Source organism: Ochotona curzoniae, unplaced genomic scaffold (genome assembly GCF_017591425.1).
Source record: "Ochotona curzoniae isolate NIBS_2020 unplaced genomic scaffold, NIBS_Ocur_1.0 contig_43, whole genome shotgun sequence".
Taxonomy (NCBI): domain Eukaryota; kingdom Metazoa; phylum Chordata; class Mammalia; order Lagomorpha; family Ochotonidae; genus Ochotona; species Ochotona curzoniae.
The window spans coordinates 6,895,723-6,919,406 of record NW_024466218.1 but is presented as its reverse complement, the minus strand read 5'-3'; the positions used below and the strand labels follow the sequence as shown (position 1 = coordinate 6,919,406).

The 23,684-nt window shown below is 38.0% G+C and overlaps 1 protein-coding gene across 4 annotated transcripts in view; it reads right to left on the bottom strand.

Moving 5' to 3' along the window:
* Positions 1-1,509: 1,509 nt before the first annotated feature.
* The window catches only part of SS18 (SS18 subunit of BAF chromatin remodeling complex), a 68,083-nt gene continuing 45,908 nt past the window's right edge, over positions 1,510-23,684 (bottom strand). For 2 of the 4 annotated variants that reach the window (XM_040984850.1, XM_040984851.1), the window contains 6 exons: positions 16,291-16,458; positions 15,578-15,682; positions 12,780-12,872; positions 11,946-12,065; positions 9,404-9,537; positions 1,510-5,421 (listed from right to left, as the gene is read on the bottom strand). In XM_040984850.1, coding sequence (XP_040840784.1) covers positions 5,395-5,421; positions 9,404-9,537; positions 11,946-12,065; positions 12,780-12,872; positions 15,578-15,682; positions 16,291-16,458 — 647 coding nt within the window. In that variant the 3' untranslated portion in view covers positions 1,510-5,394. The remainder of the gene's footprint in view (positions 5,422-9,403; positions 9,538-11,945; positions 12,066-12,779; positions 12,873-15,577; positions 15,683-16,290; positions 16,459-23,684) is intronic. The other 2 variants (XM_040984853.1, XM_040984852.1) reach the window with 1 other exon arrangement.

Below are 23,684 nucleotides of genomic sequence, written 5' to 3'. Positions count from 1 at the left end.
TGTCATGTTTCAACCGAGGGGAATGGGAGACTGCACTTAAACCTGCACAGACCCTTTCAGTTCACATCCCAGTGATCGGAACTGAGACGTAGGACTGTACCAAGCTGCAAAGAAGAATGTTAGCAGTCTCAAGGCAGACTGTCATACACCCATCCAAAACGGGATTAATTTTAGAAGACAGGATAGTAATGGGAGATCAGAGACAAAAAAAATTATAAAAACTCAAGTGCTTGGGACGCATTTAACATTTTTTGATGCACAGCGTCATGAAAAAAAAAAAACCTGTTATCACAAAGATTATAATCTAAACACAAAGGTATCATTCACAAAGGTAACTTCATTCTGAAACTATGGATACCTCCATCAGGAAAGAGGTAAAATTTTAAAATTCCAGGAGCTAACATTGTGGCATGGTGAGTGGAGCCATGGCTTGTGATGCCCACATCCCATGCAGGCATCAGTTCCACTCCTGGCTGTTCTGCCTTCAGTCATCCTCCACGCTAATGGCCTGGGAAAGGCAGTGGAGGGTGGCCAAGGTGCTTGGCTCCCTGCTCCCATGTGAGACCTGGAGAAGGACTGTGGCTCCAGCGTGTTTCAGTCCCAGTCACTGCGGCCATCGTGGAAGTGAATCAGTGGATGGAAGGCATCTCTGCCTCTTCCTCTCAAACTCTTCCAAATAAAATAAGCAACTCTTTACACATTAAAAAAAAAAAAACCTAATTTATAAATAAAAATGCCCACAATAACATGCATGTAAAAGTACATACACACATGTTCATGTGTATACACATATCTGTGAAATATTCCCCTCCTGTGTCTCTCAAAGTTTTCCAGGCAGATAAATTATAGCAGTCACCTTATTAATACACCTTTATTAAACTAATGAAAATTATACTGAATTATGTATTTCTGAGACTTGGATTTCTAAACAATAAAACAAGATTTTCTATTGATTTCTTAATGTTTTGCTAATTACATAATAACACTTCAGAGGAACTTCAGATAATTACCAAAATACAAGTTTTGGAGCAGGTGGCCGGTGAAGCCTCTGTCTGTACCATCAGCACCCCATATGGTACTGGTCCTGATTGGCCTGCCGCGCATGTGGGAGACCCACATCAAACTCCTGCTTTCTGATTCCAGCACGGCCCAACCTCACCTGTTGCAGCCATCTGTGGAGTGAACTACTGTGACCTTTTTGCTTTTCGAATAGACAAATAAATTCAGGCACAAAATTATAGAGCTTTTAAAACATTAGAAAGGAAAATGTTCTAAGAGGCTGAAATAATTGTATAAAATGCATTTCAATAATGCTTACTATTAAAAAGCCAGTTTGTACCTTTGCAGGTAACTTCTACTCAAAAAAAAAAAAAAAAAAACCTTGTTTCTAGGAGATTGTCACAATTTTATGACAATTAAATAATTTCACTAAACATACCTAAATAGTCTTCAGAGTAAAATAGGTTTTAGCTTTATCTTTTAAATAAACAGAATAAAGTAGCATCTCAATTAATTGGAAGAATGGTTTATTTAATAACTGATGCTTAAGCAACTGGTTATACAAATAGGAAAGAAATTAATGCCAGAAATCATATCATGTATAGTAAGTCTTATGAAATCAGAGTAAAGATGAGGGATATTTTTTATAATTTTGCTAGTTATGGAGGTCACAAGTCACAATTTTGACTATATAAACAAAATTTTAAAAATAATGGACAGAAAACACAAAGGACTAATATATGCATCTAGAGAACATCATATAATTTTATGTCTGTGTAGATATGTCTATGTACATATATATAGTATTATTTACTCTCACTCACACAACACTTGTAACAGAGAAATGGACAAAGGACATTAAATGACATTTCACAGTAAAAACATATTATTAAGCTTTTGAAATTATATTCAACTTATAAAGAAACAAAATTTAAGTTCACAAACAGCATCTACAAAAATCTATTAGAACTGCAAAAATTAACAAGGCAAATAGAGTACTGTCAGCTAGGATATATCCTTCATGGCAACATTTTTTTAAATGTCCACAACCTTACAGTCTGCATATCAGAAATCTGTTGTGTAGAAATACTTTAAGAGCATACTAGGGGAAAAAGACCTTAATGAGGATAAATGGTTGACAAAATAGATACTGTAATGATTGGAACATCATGCAATGTATACAAATATCAAAATATCACATGGTACCCCTCAAAAATGTATTATTTTCATGTGTCCAATTAAAACAATAAACCCTGACAGCCCGTGAATGCTTTGTTTTTGAAATAGCAAAAAACTGAAGACACAGTATTAGGAAGTAGGAAGTATGTAAGAAACTTCTAAGTTCAAATGGAAAAAATGTTGCAAAAGTAACATATAACTCCATTCTTGTTTTAAAAACAAACTACTGTTGGCTTATGTGTCCAAAATCAAGGTGGAAGATATGTGCCAAATCTTTAATAATTGTTGCTGTTAAAGGACAAAATTATGGACACTTTTCACGTTGCATATTTGTCATGTTACATGCCTGTTATAAATGAATGGCTTTAAAATGAAAGTAGGACATATGTTATGTGTACAGATTTTCATCTTGTTAAACATGTTAGCATTGATACTATGGAATGTCAAGGTGTGAGGTGTTCTGGGTTTTTGTTTTGGTTTGTTTTGTTTTTGCCATCTTTTAGAGACAATTACTGAAATCAACAACTTAATATTTGCCTCAATTTGGAAGTAAACAGACATTGGCCATGAGCTGCTACATAGATAAAATGGGTTACCAATACATGGGGGCTCCCTAAATCATTCTGCTCTTTTTGGTGTATGTTTGAAAATTCTATTCAGAAAATGAAAAACAAAACAAAACTGCCACCTGTATACTGCTACAGAAGCGTGCAAAAAAATTCTCCACTAAACTAGCACACTTAAACATTTAGGAATATTTATCAGTAACCTTTGCTTCTTTATAGGAATATTTTGCTTCTAAAATTATATGGGACAATATGCTATTTATTCATCAAAATACATTTTAATAAAGTGAATATTTTGTAGTTTTAGAATAGAATTATCTGTATGGAAATGTCAAATTTGGTAGAAAGCTACTCCTAAAGTTATTCTTCTAACTGGGTATCAAAGGAGTAAGACAATTTTTGTCACCACCAATTAAAAACTTTTATGAAATAGGACTGTTATAAAACAATTAAACCTTGCAAATGCACTAGTCTCCAGGAAGAAAGTCCTGGAGGAAATTCTGCTTATTAAAATTGCAATTTTAGTTTCCATTAAAAGGAGAATAAGACAACAGAAGATGGGTTGGCAAGACAAATTATTTCTTAATGTCAGTTGAGCTTATTTCAAATGAGATAACGTATCTACACCAGGTTGGGTTCAGCACAATTTTGTCTCCTCAACTCATTTATCTAATTCAGTCATCTTGATTACAGCCTCATGGACTTCATTTTCAGAAAAAGAATTCTGTAACAAACAGCCTACACAACATGCTGATTACTGAACAGTTAATTCTAATTAACTTGGGCATGGCAAGAGAATTTTGATAAAGTCCTAGAATGCAAATAAAGTCTGCTTATACCGGACTAACTTACATAAAAACCCACAGCACAGTCTCCAGACAAAACAAGAGAGTCAAAGAGATCTAATTTAAAGAAACAAATGAGAAAATTAAAATCACAAATAATTTATTCTTCCGTTAGAGTTGATACAGTTTTAAATAGCAACAAACTACACAGTGGTGGAAAACTGGCACAGAATCTGTAAGCATTTCAATCACAATAAGGCTGTTTATGCTTTATCTGTTCAAACTTGATGCCCATTATCCACTGACCAAGATGAAAGAAAACCAATTCTGACCTTAAAACACGCATACACCGACACACACACACGCTCATACACACACAGACAGACCGAAATTCCTCCTTTTGATTACAGCATGTTGAGAACAGTAATATTCTGCTGATTCAAATTCATGCCTCCCTCCCCCTGTTTGTTTCCAGTTAGAAGTGGGAAAAACCAATTCAATTATAAAGAATACACCTTATTCCATGGGCACAGGCAACTATGATGAAAATAGGAACTTACCTTTGGGCTAGATATTTTCAGACTATGCTTAAATAACTGTGGTCAGAAATTTCTCAGTGCATGCTTTCCTGCCCAATGTAACATCCCTGAATTGAGCTAAAATAATCAGGCACAGGACAGTCTCAAATAATTATGCCATGCTTATAAACAAGATTATCTAGAATACAACCTCTATGCTTTTAGTACAAATCCCAGAATAAGCCTCATCAATAAGCAGTTTCCCAAACATCTCTGTTATTAACATAAAAAAATGGGAAACATAAAAATACCCCTTCATAAATGGCATCATTTCCAGTTAAGAAAGCTGAAATAACACTTTATCATATAAACCAATTCTTTCAAATGTTAAAAAATAAAATCCTGGGTCAAGGCTGACTCCTCTTTGATATCAATTATAAAATGTTTTGATATTATTAAGTTCCCTGATCACTTAAACAAGATAAAATTAACACTTTCCACTTTTAGTTATTGCTATCTTGAGAGAGGATTACCACTTCAGTTACATGAAACTGTCACCAAATACTTAAAATCAAACAAAGTAATTCTTATTGCCTCACATTTTAAAACAGCATTAGAAACGGTCTTTATAAAAAGGGTTTAAACCACAAAACTGGAAGGTTTTTAAAAAAAATGTTGTTTTACTCAAAACTGTATCACAGTGCCCTTTGTTATCTAAGAGATAAAAGGAATTTGGATTCCTCCAGGAGAGCCTAACAGTAGACACACGGTGAGCTCTGCCTCCACTTTCACCTTTACCGTAACAAGACACCATTTTGAGACCCAAACAATCTACTATGCTCCAGTCCATGTTCACAGAGGATTTCTGATTCTGTCCAGTGCACAGTGTACCGCCTTGCATATTCATCACATGAAATAAACATAATATACAAAATATTGCTGCTGTAAAAAGTGTACATTTCCCTCTTCCCCTTACAAAAGAATCTGTGGAAAAGTATTAAATTCCCTTAACCTTCATAAACATACAAAGCTGTTCACACCTTTCAGTCTGTGACAGTCCATTTGAAACACAGTTCCAAAATCATTGCAAACTGATTATGTCAATGCATTTTCTGTCCAATGTTGCCATCTAGAGTAGAAATGTGAAATCAAGAAGATTTTTGAGCTACTAAAGCCTTTTACAACTAAACCACAAAGGCTGCTTATTGATGAAACAGCCACTTATCCACAAGGTTTTTTCCAAAAACTAGATGGAATGAAAGGATCGTTTCACAGGGAGGTGTCCACAGTGCTGAGGTGACAATATGGCTGCTAAGAGATACTGGGTATTGGAATGTAAGTACTGCTTCACTGCTGGTAATTTCCATACTGTCCCTAAAAGAAAAACAGAAAATTATGAATCATTTTTAACATTCTCATACTACAACAGTAATAATGCCTATAATACATAAAAACTTTTACACACTTTTGGCAACAGTTTCTAATTTCTTATGTTACTATATTCAACTGAAAATGGATTCCAATTCCAAAACATGCAAAAGATTAGCAAAATGATTCTAAAATCGTATCTGTCAGATAATAGAATCTAAACATTTGGAGAATTTTAAATTGAACTGAGAAGGAGTAAGGGAGTACTCTAACTTTAAACTCTGATATGACACCTTCCAGTGTATTAACCATGTGGCAGGTGACAATTCTGTCAGTGTTCAGCTTCTTAGTTACTATTATGCACAAACATCAAAGGCATTAGGGATAGCAGCAAGTGAGGAAGGAAAAGAGACAACAAGTAAAGAACCTTCTATCCACACTAAGGAAACTTAAGCCTCTCCCCGAGATCAATGGAGCGTCAGGAGGTATTCCGACAGGCAACTGGCACATAAAATCAAGGAAAGTTTGTTTCTGCTGCTTTCTAAAAAAGTAGACTTGAAGATCTGTATGTAGGCTGACCAGATGAGAGAGAAGCAGAGAACAGACACACAGCAGACAGGAGAGGCAACGAAACTTGATGAGAGGTAATTAAAGTTCAGCAGGCACTTTCTAGTTTGAGAGAAGAGAAGCAATGTCTTTTCCCCTAAAAGAGCACATACTAAAGTATTTCTTTTACTAAAAACAAACAAACAAAAAAAAACACCAATGTGTTTAAAATTGTTGCTTATAGAAGTATTTTCCCAAAACAATTACCCACTGGAAGCACACAACTGCACTTTTTTTGGTAAAAATTCTCCCTCCAAACTACATAAGTGACCCAAGATGTTTCAGAATTGAAATATTTTTGAACCAAGAGAAATAGTGCACTAAAAGTTTACAGTGCCAGAGAAATGTATCTACTCAACAATCAATCAAATGCTGTTATATGATGGAATATACTAAGATGATTCAGGGCCCGGAGCAATGGCTCAGTAGCTAAATCCCCGATCTGCCCATGCCAGGATCCCATATGCACATCGATTCACATACTTCCCATCCAACTCCATGCTTATGGAATGGGAAAGCAGTGGAGGGTGGCCCAAAGCCTTGGCACCCACATGGGAGACCTTTCATTCCATTTATCTAATCAGTTAAAAGTATTAATATTATTGCTTCAAAATACTACTTAGAGGCTTCCTGCTACCTACTGTTGTGATCATCATTCAAATGAAGAAATAATGACCTCACACATCCAATTATTTACACATTATTCATCAGTATTTATTGAATACATGTTATATTCTACTAGGTATTAAAGATTAATAGAAACAGACAAAACAATACCTTGAAGAGCCTGCATTATAGAATGAGTGCAGAATTACAATAAATAATTATAATGCACAAAATGGAGAAACACATTTTGTTAAAAAGTGAGAAGAATCACTGTGTGTGGTCAAAGCAGATTTACCGCCCACCCTCAAACAACCAAAAAAACTACATACAACGCAGGAACTGATCTTACTCAGGACATGGGACGGAAGCAAAAACTAAGCCCTGCAACATGGAAAACAAGTAAGCTCAGGGTATTTTTTCAGTCCTGCTGCTAGCTACAGAAATAATCTGCCTATAAACTACTACAGAAATCAGTTACTATAGCTGGGTTGTGTTCAGGAATCTGCACAGACGGTACAGCATCTCAATGATCTTTAAGAGGTGAACAAAGTGTGTAAGTGAACAAAAGGCAAGGTAAAAACATCAGATGAAGCAGACAGACTATGGGATACTACCATAGCTAAAATAGTGTCTCCTCATATTTGTGTTACAGTGGGGAAAGAAATATAGCTGGCAGCTACTACCCGACACTGGTCTCTACTCACATTATAGTCCCAAACTTCTGAGACTACTAGAGAGTAAAATAATTAGGATGATAGAAAGAGAAGAAAATCAAATAACTAGCATGCTGTCCAGGTGCCAGCCACTATAAGATTCGTTTTTATCACTTAAAGCTCTTCAAAGACTCTGCACTGAGGTCAGGTTAAAGTACAAGCCCCCTACCATGGCTTCTAAGAGCCTCGTTAATTAAACCCCAACATCTCACCAGTCATGCCCCTTTTTTCACTGGTTTCTTCTTTGTTGAATCACATTTAACATTAGCGATTTGTGGCCTTCATTCTGAACAGAGTATCCCATGTCTACCCGGGCCAATGCTGACTTACTCTTAGGGTTCACACTTACCTAACAGAAGCTCCTTTCCCATCCAGCTTTGCTTTCCTCACCAAGCACTCATATGAATGGTATCATCCACTTACTTATCTGTACCACTGCTTGACTTAAACTCAGAGTCCATGCCTATGTTATTTCTCAGCATGTCACCAATCTTCGCATATTGCACAGTTTATAAATAATGTAACTATTCATCAATACCCATTTGCATAATGAATAAGTTGAAGTTCGTACAATTTAGAAATATGTTAATTCAGAAACAGAAATGTCCAATTTTGTGCATGACATACTAAAATTGAGGGAATAGCAAAATATCCAGAGATGGTAGGAGCGTGGCTTATTAAAATTGCAGGATAGGAAAATTTATAGACTAAGAAAAACACAGAGTTGAGAATTCGCGTTTGGGTGAGACAAGAAATCAGTAACAAGAATACAGACTGAATTACTGTAAGTCAAGACGAACAAAAGTAATGTAGAAAAAAGAAAACGAAGTAATGCTGAAGAAAGAAAAATGAAAGTGTGTCAAATGCTAATAGACGTCAAGGAAGGCCAAGATGATGTTCTCCAAACCACAGGGAATGTGGCTCCCACTGGGGACTTTTTACAGTAACCAGCACATGGTGAAAACTGGTTTACACTGGTTAAGGAATATATGCCAAGGACCTCACTTTATGCATTAGAATGAGTCTAAAATTTACCTGTTCAGGTATTCTGCCTTACAGACTTACTGGCTAAGACTCATTTTACTTTTAAAAATTAAAGCCTCTCCCTTATCATTTTTCAAAAATATTACTTACCTGCCTTAGTTTAAGTCTCTGATACTCATTTTGTCTTTACTTAAATGACAGTGACAGTACCAACAGAGTTATATGTTTCATCAAAATTACTCATGCTTCAGAGCCTCATTAGCATTTGTATCTGAACCAACCACGCTGGCTCTGGGTCACTGATTTCCATATTAAAGACAGTTCCTTATCAAAATAACTTATTTTTCAGTAGCATAAGTGGTGAACAGACTAGAATATCCTCACTGAGAAGCCATTAGATAAACCTAAAATCAATCCTAATGTTAACACTATAAGTTACTTCCTTAATAACCCAAAGAATGTGTGGAGAAAATTCATTAAACAATGATTCTGACAGACTGTAATTTTGAAGAGCTTCATGATCGAAACTCTAGGTCCAAAGGAATACAGTTACCTTAGGATGAGACACACTTCCACATATTTGATGGTAACAGTTAAAAGTTAATGGAAGAAATAATATCTGAGAGAATAGATAGCGCGTGGGAAGGAGAACAGTGTTCGGAAAGTGTAAGTTAGGGATAGGATATTATGGGTGTGGAGGAAGTGTGGTGAATAAGGTGTTTAAACAGTGGTGTTTAAAAAAACTGATACAGATGAATTCCACATCTCAGCAGATCAACGCAGCATTCAGCAATAAACATGAGGGAGACATGAGAAAGAGCTCAGAAAAATATTCCGAAATATAAACATCAAATATTGCAGTGGGAATAGGGCAGAATATCAAGAATATGCTTTGCATGTCAGAGTAGCTACAACTGGCTGTGTTATACTCCTGAAAGAGACATGAATCTAACATATTTTGGGGGTAACAAATGTATCTGGAACAAAAAGAAGGAAAAACAAGCTTTCAAATGAAAGGTACTTAATCCAGTCTGGACACAGAGCAAACAGCACCGCAACCTCACAGCCCAGTAACTGACCTGGTCGTATCCGTACGGCCTCTGCTGGGGGGGCTGTGGCGGCCCAGGCTGTGTTGGTCTGTAACCCCCATACTGCTGACCTTGTCCTTGTGGATAATTAGGGTACTGAGGACCAGGACCACCCTGGGAAGGACCTGCAAAATGAGTCATACAAGATATTTCAACAGAAGTCCAGATAAAAATATAATTAAGTTGGAAAGGTTTCAAAAACATGTTACCCTTTTTTCATATCTAGTTGATAATGTTAACTTCCTCAAATATTGTTTGAAATAACTTTCAATGGAAATAATAAGAATGAAGCTTTTATAACACTATTTCAATGCTGTGCCTTGGTCAGGGATGGCTTAAATCCCTGGGTCCCTGTTCATGTGAGGGATTCTGATGGAGCTCCACCTGCTTTAGCAGGCCAAGTCCCAGCTGTTGCAGGCAGTTGGCAGTTAATCAACAATGGAAGATCTCTACCTCTCTCTTTCAAGTAAGTAAATCAAAAAGTTAAAAAATTTAAAATCAGATATTCACTGAGCATAAAAGTCTAGCTGGGGCCATTTGGTTGCTAATTGAAAGTCTTCGTTCTTGGGCCCAGCACGGTGGCGCAGTGGTTAAGGTCCTCGCCTTGCACGCCCAGGATCCCATATGGGCGCTGGTTCTAATCCCGGCAGCCCCGCTTCCCTTCCAGCTCCCTGCTTGTGGCCTGGGAAGGCAGTCGAGGACGGCCCAAGGCTTTGGGACCCTGCACCCGTGTGGGAGACCTGGAAGTGGCTCCTGGCTTTGGATCCGCATAGCACCGGCCATTGCCCTCACTTGGGGAGTGAATCATCGGACGGAAGATCTTCCTCTCTGTCTCTCCTCTCTGTATATCTGCCTTTCCAATAAAAAAATAAATAAATAAAATTAAATTAAAAAAAAAAAAAAGTCTTCGTTCTTTTTAATGGCTGAGTAGTATTCCCTGATTCCCCGGGTAAGAGTAGCAGAGTTTCTTTAGCCTCAGCTCTTTGGACTGGTGTCTAGGTTGTTTCATGTCTCTGCTATTACACCTTGTGCTGCTGTAAATACGGGATTATAGATCGCTTCCTCATATGCAGATCTCACTTCCTTTGGATATAGTCTCAGCAGTGGGAGAGCAGGGTCATAGGCAGGTCCACTGTCAGTTCTTCAGCACTCTCTACATTGACTTCCATAGTGCTTGTACCAGCCTACACTCCCACCAACAGTGAAGGGTACCTTTCTCCCCTCATCCACAGCAGCGTGTTATCAGTAGAGTTGGAATGCAGGCTGATCTCACCAGAGTTAGATGGAACCTCAATGTGGCTCTTTGTATTTCTCTGACAGCCAGGGAATCTGAGCATTTTTTCATGTCTATCAGCCATTTGATTTTGTTCTTTGGAACAAATGTCTGTTCTTTTCCTTCACTCATTTCTTCACAGGGCTGCTGTAACTGAGTTTCTGAGGTTCTCTGTGAATTCTGGGTATCAGCCCCCTATCGGTTGTGTGGTGTACAGATTTGTCTCACAGCCCATTGGTTGCTTCTTCACCTTGCGGATCATTTGCTTTGCTGCAGAGATGCTCTGCAGTTTGATGTAGTCCCATTTGTTTATTTTGGCTTTGATTGCCAATGCTTTGGGTGACTTTTCTAAGTCTTTACCAATTCGTTTATCTTGGAGAGTGCTTCCTATTTTTCCTCTAATAGTTTGATGGTTTCTGGGTTCAGATTTAGATCCTTGAGGACAAATATCATATGTTCTCTCAGATATGAAGCAACTTTCATGCAAAATATAAGATCAATAGCCCTTTCAATACTGTTTTTGTTACATCTCAGGGGGGTTGATATTTTCGCTTTAATTCATTCAAAAAAAGGTTTTTTTCCTTATTAATTTCCTCCCTGACTCATAGGTCACACAATAGCATCCTTTGCTTCAGGAAGGTCTTTGATTTTCATTTCTTTAGGGGCACATCTGTCATTGAGTAGCATGCTATTTCACCTCATGTTGTTGCAAATTTTCTGTTTTTCTCTCCGATGTTGATTTTGTTCTATGGTTTTTCATTTAAGAGGCTGTATAGTAACTGTGCTGTAGAGACTAACATACACAGATGTGAAGCTACAATGCAGTATGCATCTCTACTTATGAATCAAAGATGGACTCCCATAAAACTGTTGCATGTATCTTGACAACAGTATGCTACACATATCATTCATATGTCATTAATGATCACTCAATCATACATTTTCCCAGCACATACAAAGCTAATGCTTGGTCATGAATACTAAACAGATGTGAGAATTCATTTTTCTTGTCCTAATGACTATATATTTACCTTTGGTCAATGAACCATCTCCAATTGGTGGTTCTTTTTAGATGGATCACCAGTTTATCAAAGAGTAACATTTTAAATAAACATTATAATAATAGACTCTGCTTAAACTGTGAATTTTCAAAAGTGATATTTGTTAGAAAAAATCATTAAATATCCACTGTCATATTCTAACACAGTAGTCATCACACACTTTTTGGTGCCACAAGGAGAAACTACGAAGTTCTATTACCATATCCCTGTTGCTGCCCTGGATAACCTTGCTGTCCTGGGTACTGCTGCTGAGGCGGGTAGCCCTGCTGTGGAGGGGGTCCTTGGTAAGCGTCCTGCTGCTGGCCATACTGTGAATTTCCTACAGGATAATTGGAGAAGAGGAAAAAAAGAAAAAAACCTAAGACATTTTCTTAATTAACTTCATTCTTTCTAAGATGCATAGCCAACAACACAAGAACAAAATGAAACGCCATACTGATTTTTAAAAGTTAACAAAACAAAGAAAAACTCAAACCAAACAGAAGGATTTCGGCCAAACAAACTGCAGTTAAAGCCAATTTTGCAAGGTTGAACTGCAGCATTTTCAGCGTCTCTGCCATACGAGCATTACATTTACTGGAACATCACAGTCATAAGATCATGACTATGCTAAATAAAATAAAAAAGACAAAATTAAAGACAGCTACAAGAGCACACACTAGCTACACAAGATCAGCAAGCTGTTTCCTAAAGGCACCAAACTTATATGTAAAAATATATATAGGTAAACACACACAAGGAAAAAAATTTGGACTGATGGATTTATGTGCAAATAGAAAAGTTCCACTGAGGAAAAAATTATTTTTAAGTGTTTTAGTCTTTTTATTATTGTTAGACATGGCAAGTCATTGTTACACATTTTAAATATTTGTAAGGAAATTATTTTGATTGTTTGGGCTCCCTGTAACTTTCAAGACAGCCAGCAACTAGTATTCTACAAGAGCTCTGCACGGATAGCAGTTGTCTTATGCAAGGGTTTCCATTCCTGTAGAAGGGGATGTGCATGTATATGTGTGTGAAGGTATATAGATACCTCCGTCGTAGTAATGTTGTGAGGAATCCTCATAAGGCCTATCGTAGCCTTGTTCAGGATACGACGGTTGCTGATAACCGTAATCATTATGACCTACATCAATTCGACAAGAGACAGGAAGAAACGTTAATGGCCACTGAGTGAAAACCCTAAAAATATTTCAACTTTCAGATAAAATTGAAAAAAGAAAAAGAAATGGAAACACATAAAAAATAATTTCAATTGCATTAGCCAATATTTAACAATGGACTGTTTTCATACTGAGATAACGTGCAAATTTTTATAAAGGCAAAAAGCAGCTTTAGAAACATTAAACTTATCATCTTAACTGATAATCCTGAGGGGATTAAAAAAAAAACTTCATTTTCTATTTTTTTATTAGAAAAAAAAGATGAAAATGTTTCACATGTAAATAACTTAAATTAAAATGAACAAAGGAAGTAATTATCATATTTTTTCAAACACCTGTTCTGACGGTCTCCAATTCCACAGCATATGCTAAAAACAATGCAAAATATAAAAGAGCTCCATAATTTTTTCCCTGAAAGAAATGAAAGTAAATTTTTCACACCCTAGCATTACTTGCATAAAGTATAGATATCTCAAAGTATTTTCAGGTGTAAAAAAAAATAGTTTTTAATTCTGCCAATTTAGAAGTCCTTAGAACGCCATAAACAAATATCTTTATAAAATTAATGCTGCACTGAGTTTTAAGAGTATACCTTTAATTTTAAAACAATTATTTTAACTTGTACAATACCCGGATTCTAATGGGAAAACAATTTTGTCTTTTTAATTAAGTTCCACTAATAAAATGCGAGACATAATCTTTCAGTTAGGTAAACTTTGAACTAAATTTCACGTGAATGCAATTAAGCAAGGAGGAACATCAATTCAAACACATGTATTCAGAGTTGTACTTTTCAAATATTCTTAAGTCACCTCACAAATAATCACTTCAAGAGTTGGCAAATTAAGGCCAGCAGTCTTAATACAGCATTGGTTTGTTTTTGTAAACCAAGTTTATTAGAATACAATAACACCCAGACTATTATGTATTGGTTCTGGCAGTTTTCATACTACAGGAGTTAGGCACTGAGACCAAGATCAAATGGCCCACAAGAACTAAAATATTTACTATCTGGACTTTACAGAACAAACTGCCAACTGTCTACATATTTACTGATATAAATATTTGGATATAAGAGAAAAAACTACCCAGTGATGATCAAGAAAATAGCTGTTGATATGTAATACTCCACATAAATCTAAGACATCTAATAATACATACCTACATAAAAGTCATACCATTTTAACCACAAAATCTAATGGAAAAATGGATTATTTATAGCAATCTTTTAAAGCACTTGTATCATAAAATAAATTCTACTCTATGTAAAAAGAATATCCTTTTAACTATACACCTCATACTTCAGGAAATATTCAGAACCAAAAATATCAATGTCAAGCTCAACTGTATAAATTAATCAATCAATCATTTCTTTTCAGAAGACTTGATACATATGATCTAACAAAGCAGACTTTATTACTTTAAAGTATCTACAGTGTACCATAAATTTACTCAAATTTTTAAATAATTCAGGACAAGAAAACCTAAGATCAAACAATGTATCATTTCCTAGCGAAAATAGCCCACACGCCATTACTATTACTAATCAACATGTATCCTGTGTAAAGCGCAACAGTAAGTACTTGCTCTGCCTGTACACTGACAGCCTCTACAACAAAGACAATCTCCTAAGGGTCCAGTGTGTATCTTTGCTTTGTACACTGACAAAAAAAGAAAAATGACAATACACCAAACTGTACCTTCTTACTGGCTTGCAGTAACTTCTATTCAATGGCTTCTACTTTTTTCACTGCCTTAATTTCTCTATTGACTAATTTACATTAAACAGATAAAAGAAGCTTACTATAACTAAAGCTTCTGAAAAAGTCCTTTCATAAGTAGACAAATCATTTTATGAGTAATCATCTTTTAATTTCTCAGATTTTTATATCTATACTGTTTTCCTCCCAATATTGTACTATACAATTTTCAAACATACACGACCTCAGCTGTGCAGTGAAAACCTGCTTGTATGTTTCCGTTATTACTGTTTAGATTTTCTTAAAGCACCACAGTGGCACATCTTTAACTGAGGCCTTTCTCATAAGCCACCTTCCCACTAAAAACATCCACCAAACTAAAGAACTAAAAATCTGGTTTCTAAAGTCTTTTTTTCTTCAATTAAATCTCTAGCTTTTTTATACATTAAAATCTAGCCTATACATTTTTATCTAACATAAGCACTAAAGCAGTTCTTTCAGAAGTATGCCACTTAACTAAAATGCAATGTGGAAGAATATTAAAGAACTATAAACTTTATGTTTTTACACAATGCAGAAATGTAAGCCAATGGGTGAACTTCACAGTACATGATTATATCAATAAAGCTATTACTTAAGAAACTAAAGAAAATCAGTAACATTTGCTTTGGTTCAAGTGGACAATCCCAAAGATAAAAAGTTCTTTTATGTAAGAAAGGATTTCAACTGAGGTGATTCTTCAGGTTACTAATGGCAAAGCTACAGAAAACACACTTTGAATTTAATTATAAACGAATCAGAGTACTAACTGATGCTCTCACTGGTACTTTAGATTGTTAAAGTATATCTAAATTTAGAAGAAACAGATTGTTAGTTTCTTCATCCTCATGAAAATGGTTCTGAATAGCTCTCAATATTAATCCTGGGCAGAGATAGAAAATGAGAAGGTTAACATTAGGAGAGATTACCATCGGGATAATATTGCTGGTTCATGCCTTCTGGAGGACCTTGTCCACCATGACTGTACTGGTCCCCATAATAGTCCTCCTGGCCTGAGTACTGCTGTGGTGGGCCTGAAAAACCATAACAAGGCAAGACATAAACAACCTGTTCTCTAGGGCATCAACGCCCTGTGCAAATTTGCTATCATAAGAGGTTATTTATCCAGTACAGAGCCCAAACCCAGACTTTGAGTCTCAGAACTATTCATACATACACACATACATATTCAAGCAACAGTCTCTACCTGACATTTACTAAAATTAACGTTAACACCATGAATCCAATATCAAACAAAATCAACTCAGAAAAAGAAGACTAACTTCTTGAGAAGGAAGTCTGGCAAGGTAGAAGACTATTTCCCTTTTCAGTTGGCATTAGAGCTTCTTCCTATGTAATTAAACAAAGCAGTACTTTCTACTGTAAATCAGGAAAATTTTGATGTGGAAATATATGACATAAATCTTTCCCAGCAAACAAACAAACAAACAAAACACACAGAAAAGCTTTATCTAGGAAATTTCTATCTACCTCATACCTACTACACTTCCTATCTACTACTCCTTTTGGGGAAAATATCAAGGAACAACGAGCTCTCACACTGCTTAGATAAAAACGTGTTCATTTAAAGCCTTTGAATCACTGTTACACGAAGCAGGACATTTCCCACATGGAACCTTACCCTGCTGAGGTGGTCTGTACGGAGGAATCTGTCTCTGCCCCATCATATGATTGCCTTGGTTCACTTGGCCCATCATTCCCATAGGTGGCTGCTGTCCTTGGTAGTGCTGCCCTCCTCCCTGGGGCATGTTGAACTGCTGGGAAGGAGGCTGCTGATGCATCATTGGACCTGAGAATACACAGACCAGGCAGATAGTGTTTACATACCTTTTGAAACATCTCATGAAAATTACAAGGAACTTTTACTCTATAACAAAAGTATATAATTGAAACAGATATCAAATAATAAAAACAGGGGTTTAAATTAAAGCTCACATTTCTAAAATAATCTACAAAGGAATTCACCAAGGAGCCGTCCAGTCATTTTAAAAAGTGGGTGTAAGAACCCCTAATACTAATACGTGTTTTTCTGTCCTGAATCTATAGAGTTTTCGTCACTATGATCAATCCCCTCCAAACCTTACAATGAAACTTAAAACCCACTGTAAAGCACTAAGAGGGTAGGATCTTAATCCAAATAGGGTTTCTGGGAGGTGATCAGAGTTAGATACTTACCTATTACTGAATATTCATGATTTTATAAAAAGGGGGGAGAAAATCTGGGAAACACACACACACACACACACCCCTTTGATTTTTCCACCCCTCCCTATCTCAAAGTATGCAATCCCCTGCATTGCCCTAACACTGCCAGGAAGAACATCATTATCAGATGCAAAACTTCAACCTTGGGGACTAGCACAGTAGCCCAGTGGCTAAATCCTCGTCTTGCATACACCAGGATTCAATACAGGTGCTGGTTCGTGTCCCAGCTGCTCCACTTCCAATCTAACTCCCTGCTCGTGGCCTGGGAAAGTAATCGAGGACTTCCCAAAACCTTGAGACCCTGCACCCACATAGGAGACCTGCAAGAAGCTCCTAGCATCTGGCTTTGGATCAGCTCAGCTTCGCTGCTGCAGCCACTTGAGGAATAAACCAACGGATGGAAGATCTTTCTGTCTCCTCTCCGTATATCTGGCTTTCCAACAAAAATATATAAATCTTTCAAAAAAAAAGAGGAAGCAGCCGTGGCCTAAGACTTCATAACCTGGGATCAAAAAAGCTTCTCAGGCCCGGCACCGTGGCCTAGCGGCTAAGGTCCTCACCTTGAATGCGCCGGGATCCCATATGGACGCCGGTTCTAATCCCAGCAGCTCCACTTCCCATCCAGCTCCCTGCTTGTGGCCTGGGAAAGCAGTTGAGGACAGCCCAAAGCTTGGGGACCCTACACCCACGTGTAGGATACCCGGAAGAAGTTCCTGGCTCCTGGCTTCGGACCGGCATAGCATCAGCCATTGCGCTCACTTGGGGAGTGAATCATTGGATGGAAGATCTTCCTCTCTGTGTCTCCTCCTCTCTGTATATCTGACTTTCCAATAAATAAATAAATCTTTAAAAAAAGCTTCTCGTCTTCACAACTTACCCAGTCTGTGGTATTTGAGTTATTAAAAACAGACCACAATATATTGCTCTATATAACATCCATACAATGTTTCTTAAAAATATACAATCTTTATACTATATTAGAAAATATACTAGAAGTAAACTTCATAAAATTGATCAAGCAAGTCACAGTAAAAGCAAGGGAAAGAAACCCAATTTCTGGACCCTGCATGATAGCCTAGTGGCTTTGCATGAGCCAGGATCCCATATGGGCATTGGCTGGTGTCCCAGCAGCCCCACTTCCCATTCAGCTCCCTGCTTGTGGCCTGGGAAGAAGCTCCTGGCTCCTGGCTTTGGATCAGCTCAGCTCAGCTCAGCTGTTGTGGCCACTTGGGGAATGAACCAGCAGATGAAAGATGCTTTTCTCTCTCTCCTTCTCTCTGTAATTCTGACTTTCTAGTGAAAATAAATCTTAAAAATAAAATCCTGAATTTCTAATTTGTTCTCGTTTTTAGTGCCTACTCAATACACATGGGTAGGTAGGGAGACAATATAAGCATGTATAAATATATTAGACAAATTTTAGAGCCAAAATTTTAGAGTCTTTTCTCCAAGTTCCAAGTTTCAACTATATGGCTTATAACTCTTTTGAAACAAGCTACCAAGTTTGTAAATAAGTGACTAAAGCACAGACAAATCAACGATACCTAGGCAGAGAGCTGCAACAGCTGCAGGCTAAGAAATCAGAATGAATGCAGTTTCTATAGTGAGCATTACTAGCTTAGTACTTCTGCTACAGTATTACACAAATAAAAAAATAGACCCTATAAAATAATCAACAACGGCCATGAAGTCAGATGTCAGCACTTAAAACGAAGGCAGTTTCTCAGAGATTTCCTGGGAGAAGTGACTGTGTGTGCTGCTATGACCATTCCCAGTCTCAGGGGCATGGAGGAGCCTTCTCCCAGTAGACTGCTGACACATCTACATATTCCCCTTACTGAGCCAGAAAAAAACAAAGCTTGAGACCAGACAGCTTGAAACAGTACAGGCAAATCAGCCCAAAGGAGTAGAGAACAAAGAATCCCACCACCTTAAATGTATCACTGCCCTAAATCAACAGCAGGAAGACTGTGAGCACAAAGACGCAATCTTGTTTCCAAGGGAAAGAGCTGTTTTATGTGGAGTTTTTACAGATTTATTTATTTGCATTGGAAAGGCAGATTTATGGAAGGAGACAGATCTTCCATCCGTTGGTTCACTCCCCAAATGACTGCAATGGTTGGAGCTGAGCTGATCTGAAGCCAGGAACTTCTTCTGAGTCTCCCACGTGGGTGCAGGGGCCAAGCACTTGGGCCATCCTCTGGGGCTTTTCCAAGCTATAAACAGAAAACTACAATGGAGCTGGTCCCCATAAGGAAAGCTAGTGCTCGCAAGCATATGATTAGCCTGTACAGTCACTGAGCTGGCCACTTACAAGGAGTTTTTTCAAAATTCTATTTTTTTTAAAATTGTATGATATAATTCAATACGCTCTGGGATTTCCTTGGCCCCTCTCCAAGTTCCCTCCCCCTCCACCACTGATTTCTCCTATATTATTACAATAGTATAATCCTTTATAACCAGTCATAAGTTTATCCTTCTACTCCTTAAACATATCCTGACATTGCAGTTATGAACAATCGCAGACAGTCCAAACATCCTATTGTCAAAATAAAGTTAACAGTTTCATCGGGAGTCCATCTTTGATTTGGAGGTAGAGATGCATACTGCATTGTATCTTCACATCCAGATATGATAGTCTCTACTCCACAGTTACTATACATCCCCTTAAATGAAAAGCCATAACACAAATAACAAAAAATAGAAAATCTGCACCAATATGAAGTGAAATAGCATGTTACTGAATGACTGGTGTGTGCCTGAAGAAATGAAAACAAAAACAAAAATTCTTCTTGGAGAAAATGATGCTACTGTATGACCTATGAGTCACTGAAGAAATATTCTGAAGAAATGAAAATAAAAACAAAAACATTAAAACCCAGGCCCGGCGCCATGACCTAGCTGCTAAAGTCCTCACCTTGAACATGCCAGGATCCCATGTGGGCACCGGTTCTAATCCCAGCAGCTCCACTTCCCATCCAGCTCCCTGCTTGTGGCCTGGGAAAGCAGTCGAGGACGGCCCAAGGTTTTGGGACCCTGCACCCGCGTGGGAGACCCGGAAGAGGCTCCTGGCTTTGATCAGCATAGCATCGGCCTCTGTGCTCACTTGGGGAATGAATCATCGGACGGAAGATCTTCCTCTCTGTCTCTCCTCCTCTCTGTATATCTGACTTTGTAATAAAAATAAATAAATCTTTAAAAAAATATACTAAACCCCATGAGCTGCAGCAAAAACAGCTACTGATTGTATATTTTGCGTAAAGGTTGCCTTATGTTAGAGAGAACTTATGGTATTTTCACTTTTGGGGTTGGCTGATTTAACTGAGCATAATGGTCTCTAGTTGGGACTATTTGGTTGCAAGTGACAGGATTTCATTCTTTTTGATGGTTGAGTAGTATTCCGTGCAGTTGATGCACCACAGTTTTTTTACCCACTCCTCTTTGGATGGGCATCTGGCTTGTTTCATGTCTCTGCTATTGCAGATTGTGCTGTTGTAAATACAGGACTACAAATCTGTTTCTCATATGCAGATCTCATTTCCTTTGGATATATCCCCAGCAGTGGGATAGCTAGGTCCTTCAGCAGGTTTATATTCAGTTCTCTTAGGATTTCCCAAAACGACTTCCATTTTGGTCACACTATCCTACACTCCCACTAACAGTGGAGGGTACCCTTCTCCCCACATCCATGCCAGCAGGTGGTAGTGTTAGCAGAGTTCTGAATGTAGGCTGATCTCCCTGGAGTTAGATGGAGCCTCAATGTGTTTGTTTTTAAAGATTTATTTTTATTTTTATTACAAAGTCGGATATACAGAGAGGAGGAGAGACAGAGAAGAAGATCTTCCGTCTGATGATTAACTCCCCAAGTGAGCACAACGGGCCGGTGTTGTGCTAATCTGAAGCCAGGAGCCAGGAACTTCTTCCGGGTCTCCCACACGGGTGCAGGGTCCCAAGGCTTTGGGCCATACTCGATTGCTTTCCCAGGCCACAAGCAGGGAACTGGATGGGAAGTGGAGCTGCTGGAATTAGAACCGGAGTCCATATGGCATCCCGGCACGTTCGAGGTGAGGACTTTAGCCACTAGGCCACGCTGCTGGGCCTTCAATGTGGTTTTCATTTCATTTGCACTCCTCTGAAGGCTAGGGAGCCTGAGCATTCTTCACCACATGCTTTTATTATCCCATTCACCTTTCAGTCTTCAAAGTCTTCCATCCCTCTAATTTGAATAAATGTATGTCTTTCAAAGGTTACTGAGGGACCTTTCTCTCAACAAGGACATAAACTCTTAACAGAAGCGATGATGTGGCTCAGTGAGAGCAGAGGCCAAGGGAACACGTCTCACACTCATGTCCTGTGTGCTCCCAACGCTAACACAGGAAACCACTTCAATTGTCAGGTCTTTAGCCAAGAAAGCCAGATCAGGATTATTCAGCTAACAGATGTCAGCTGGAAAAAAGACAAACCTCAAGTCTGATGTCACAGCACACGCTTATTTCACCCTTCTCCACTCTTTTAATAAAAAATGGGATACAACATTTCACAGTTTAGAGCAAATTCTGACATAAAAGTTAAACACACAACTGTCTTAGCTGAGGTTATAATTTAATATATTTTGTATATGAGAAGTATTGAACACTAAGAGTCACAATTTAATAGGCAACCTGATGTGACACTTGCTAAATTCATTTTCAGTAAATGAAACTTTTTGCCTTGTCTTTTTTCTCCCACAGAAGGTTATACAAGTAAACAACTAACGCATAAAATGTGCACTGGAACCAAACTTACAAAGAAAGCAAAACCATAATAGCCAAAGGGAGAAATATCCAAAAAGACACAACAAAATTCTAAACTGTGCTCTAAAGGAGAAAAGTAATTCTAGTTCAAACCCAAGCCGAAAAGCAGCATGCTGCTTGCACCTGTCTTGTGGGACTGTCAGCAGTTCCATCCCAAAGAGCTCAATTACCACCCTGCTTCACTCTGTCACTTCCTGCCCCTGAGGAGTCCAACACCATTCAGGATCAAGTTGAAAACCACAGGGAGAAGGGAAGGAGCCAGAACTACTAAGGCAATGTATTTTTCACTTTTTTTTCTTGAAGACCAATAAAGAAAAAAGTTGTGTTTTCAATTCTGACTGCTTAGGAAGTGGTATCACTTTCCTTAGCATAATGAAATATGCCATATTAGCCAGCTATTAGTATCATATCAAGACTATTAGTATAGTATCGAGACACTAATGGAAATAAGATAGCTAAATTCAAAAAAATAAAAATATGTGTGCTATAAAGCAAAACACACAATGGATCTGTATGGATACTTTCCATAAAGAGCCACACACGTTACTACATGGTCAAAGCTGTTTGTTTTACATCAGCCGCTTCAATGCTGAGATGCGTCACCTCCTCTGTACCTTAACTTGTGACCTCCAAGGACAGGTAACAAACATAACTACTACATTTTTGTCTTCCCATTGAGTTCTATAATCCCACAGGTATTCTAAGGATATAATGTCCTAAATAAATGTAAAATATTCTAGTCCCAAATTTACTTTATTTCATATTATTAAAATTCTTCTCAGATGATTAGCAATAGTTTTATCTTAAGTTTGTGCTCAATAAGTATATTTTAAAGAAATAGTTGAGTGTCAAGTTTATTGAGCAATTATTATGCACCAGAACCCAAGCAGAAATCATAGTGATTCAGAGATGTGATAGGTTTTGTCACTGTCCATACACAATTAGATAGATCAAAGAAAAAAAAACTAAAAAAAAAAAAAAACTCCACTGAAAAGATAGCCTTCTTTCAACCAATCTATGAAAAATTAGGAATGATGCAATTTTAACAAACATTCTATATACAAATTTATATGCACATATATTCCCATTTGCAGCAAACCAATACACTAAGACTCAAAATTTTCATCTTTAATCTAAGAATAAATTTAAGGGACATGTTTAATCATGACTGCCAACATTTAATGAGCCCTAAAGACAAAGCAGCACACTAAGCTCAGACAGTGACACACGCTGCTGGCCTCGTCAAACCCGAGGGACAGGGACTGTTAGACAAGAAAACCTCAGGCTTGCACACAGAACGCTTCAAGTTCACAGGAACAGGAAACGAAACTGAATGTTTATTTTTACATAAAAATGTTCATTCATGCATAGTCTTATCTTCTTTCTTTTAAAACTTTCACTTATTCATCTGCTGTGCAGAGGAAGGGCCAGAGATTCTGCAATGGCTGGGGCTGGGGCTGGGGCTGGGGGGGGGGGGCCCCCCCGGCTGTGGCTGTGGCTGGGGCTGGGGCTGGGGCTGGGGCTGGGCCTGGGCCGGGGCCGGGGCCTGGGGCTGGGCTGGGGCTGGGGCTAGGGCTGGGCTGGGGCTGGAGCTGCACCTGGCAGAAGGGGGGGGAGGGCGTGGAACCATCCAGGCCTCCCGCGTGAGCGCATCTCCTGCTACGCTAGCAGAGACTTGGATCAGATGGAAAGTGGTCAGGTCTCGAACCAACACAAATAAGGGATCAGCCACCTGAGACGCCTGCTCTGGCACCACAGGGGCTGGCTTCACCCACCAAATCACAACAGTGGCCCCAGGACATTACACAGCACACATTATGTACAAATCCTCTGAAGATCTAATGTATGCCTAGATTCTTAAAAATCATCAAGCAAAAACCTTATTTTTTTAAAGATGTTTTTATTATTATTATTATTATTAGTGTTTTATTGGAAAGGCAGATATACAGAGAGGAGAGACAGAGAGGAAGATCTTCCGTCCCATGATTCACTCCCCAAGTGAGCGCAAAGGCCGATA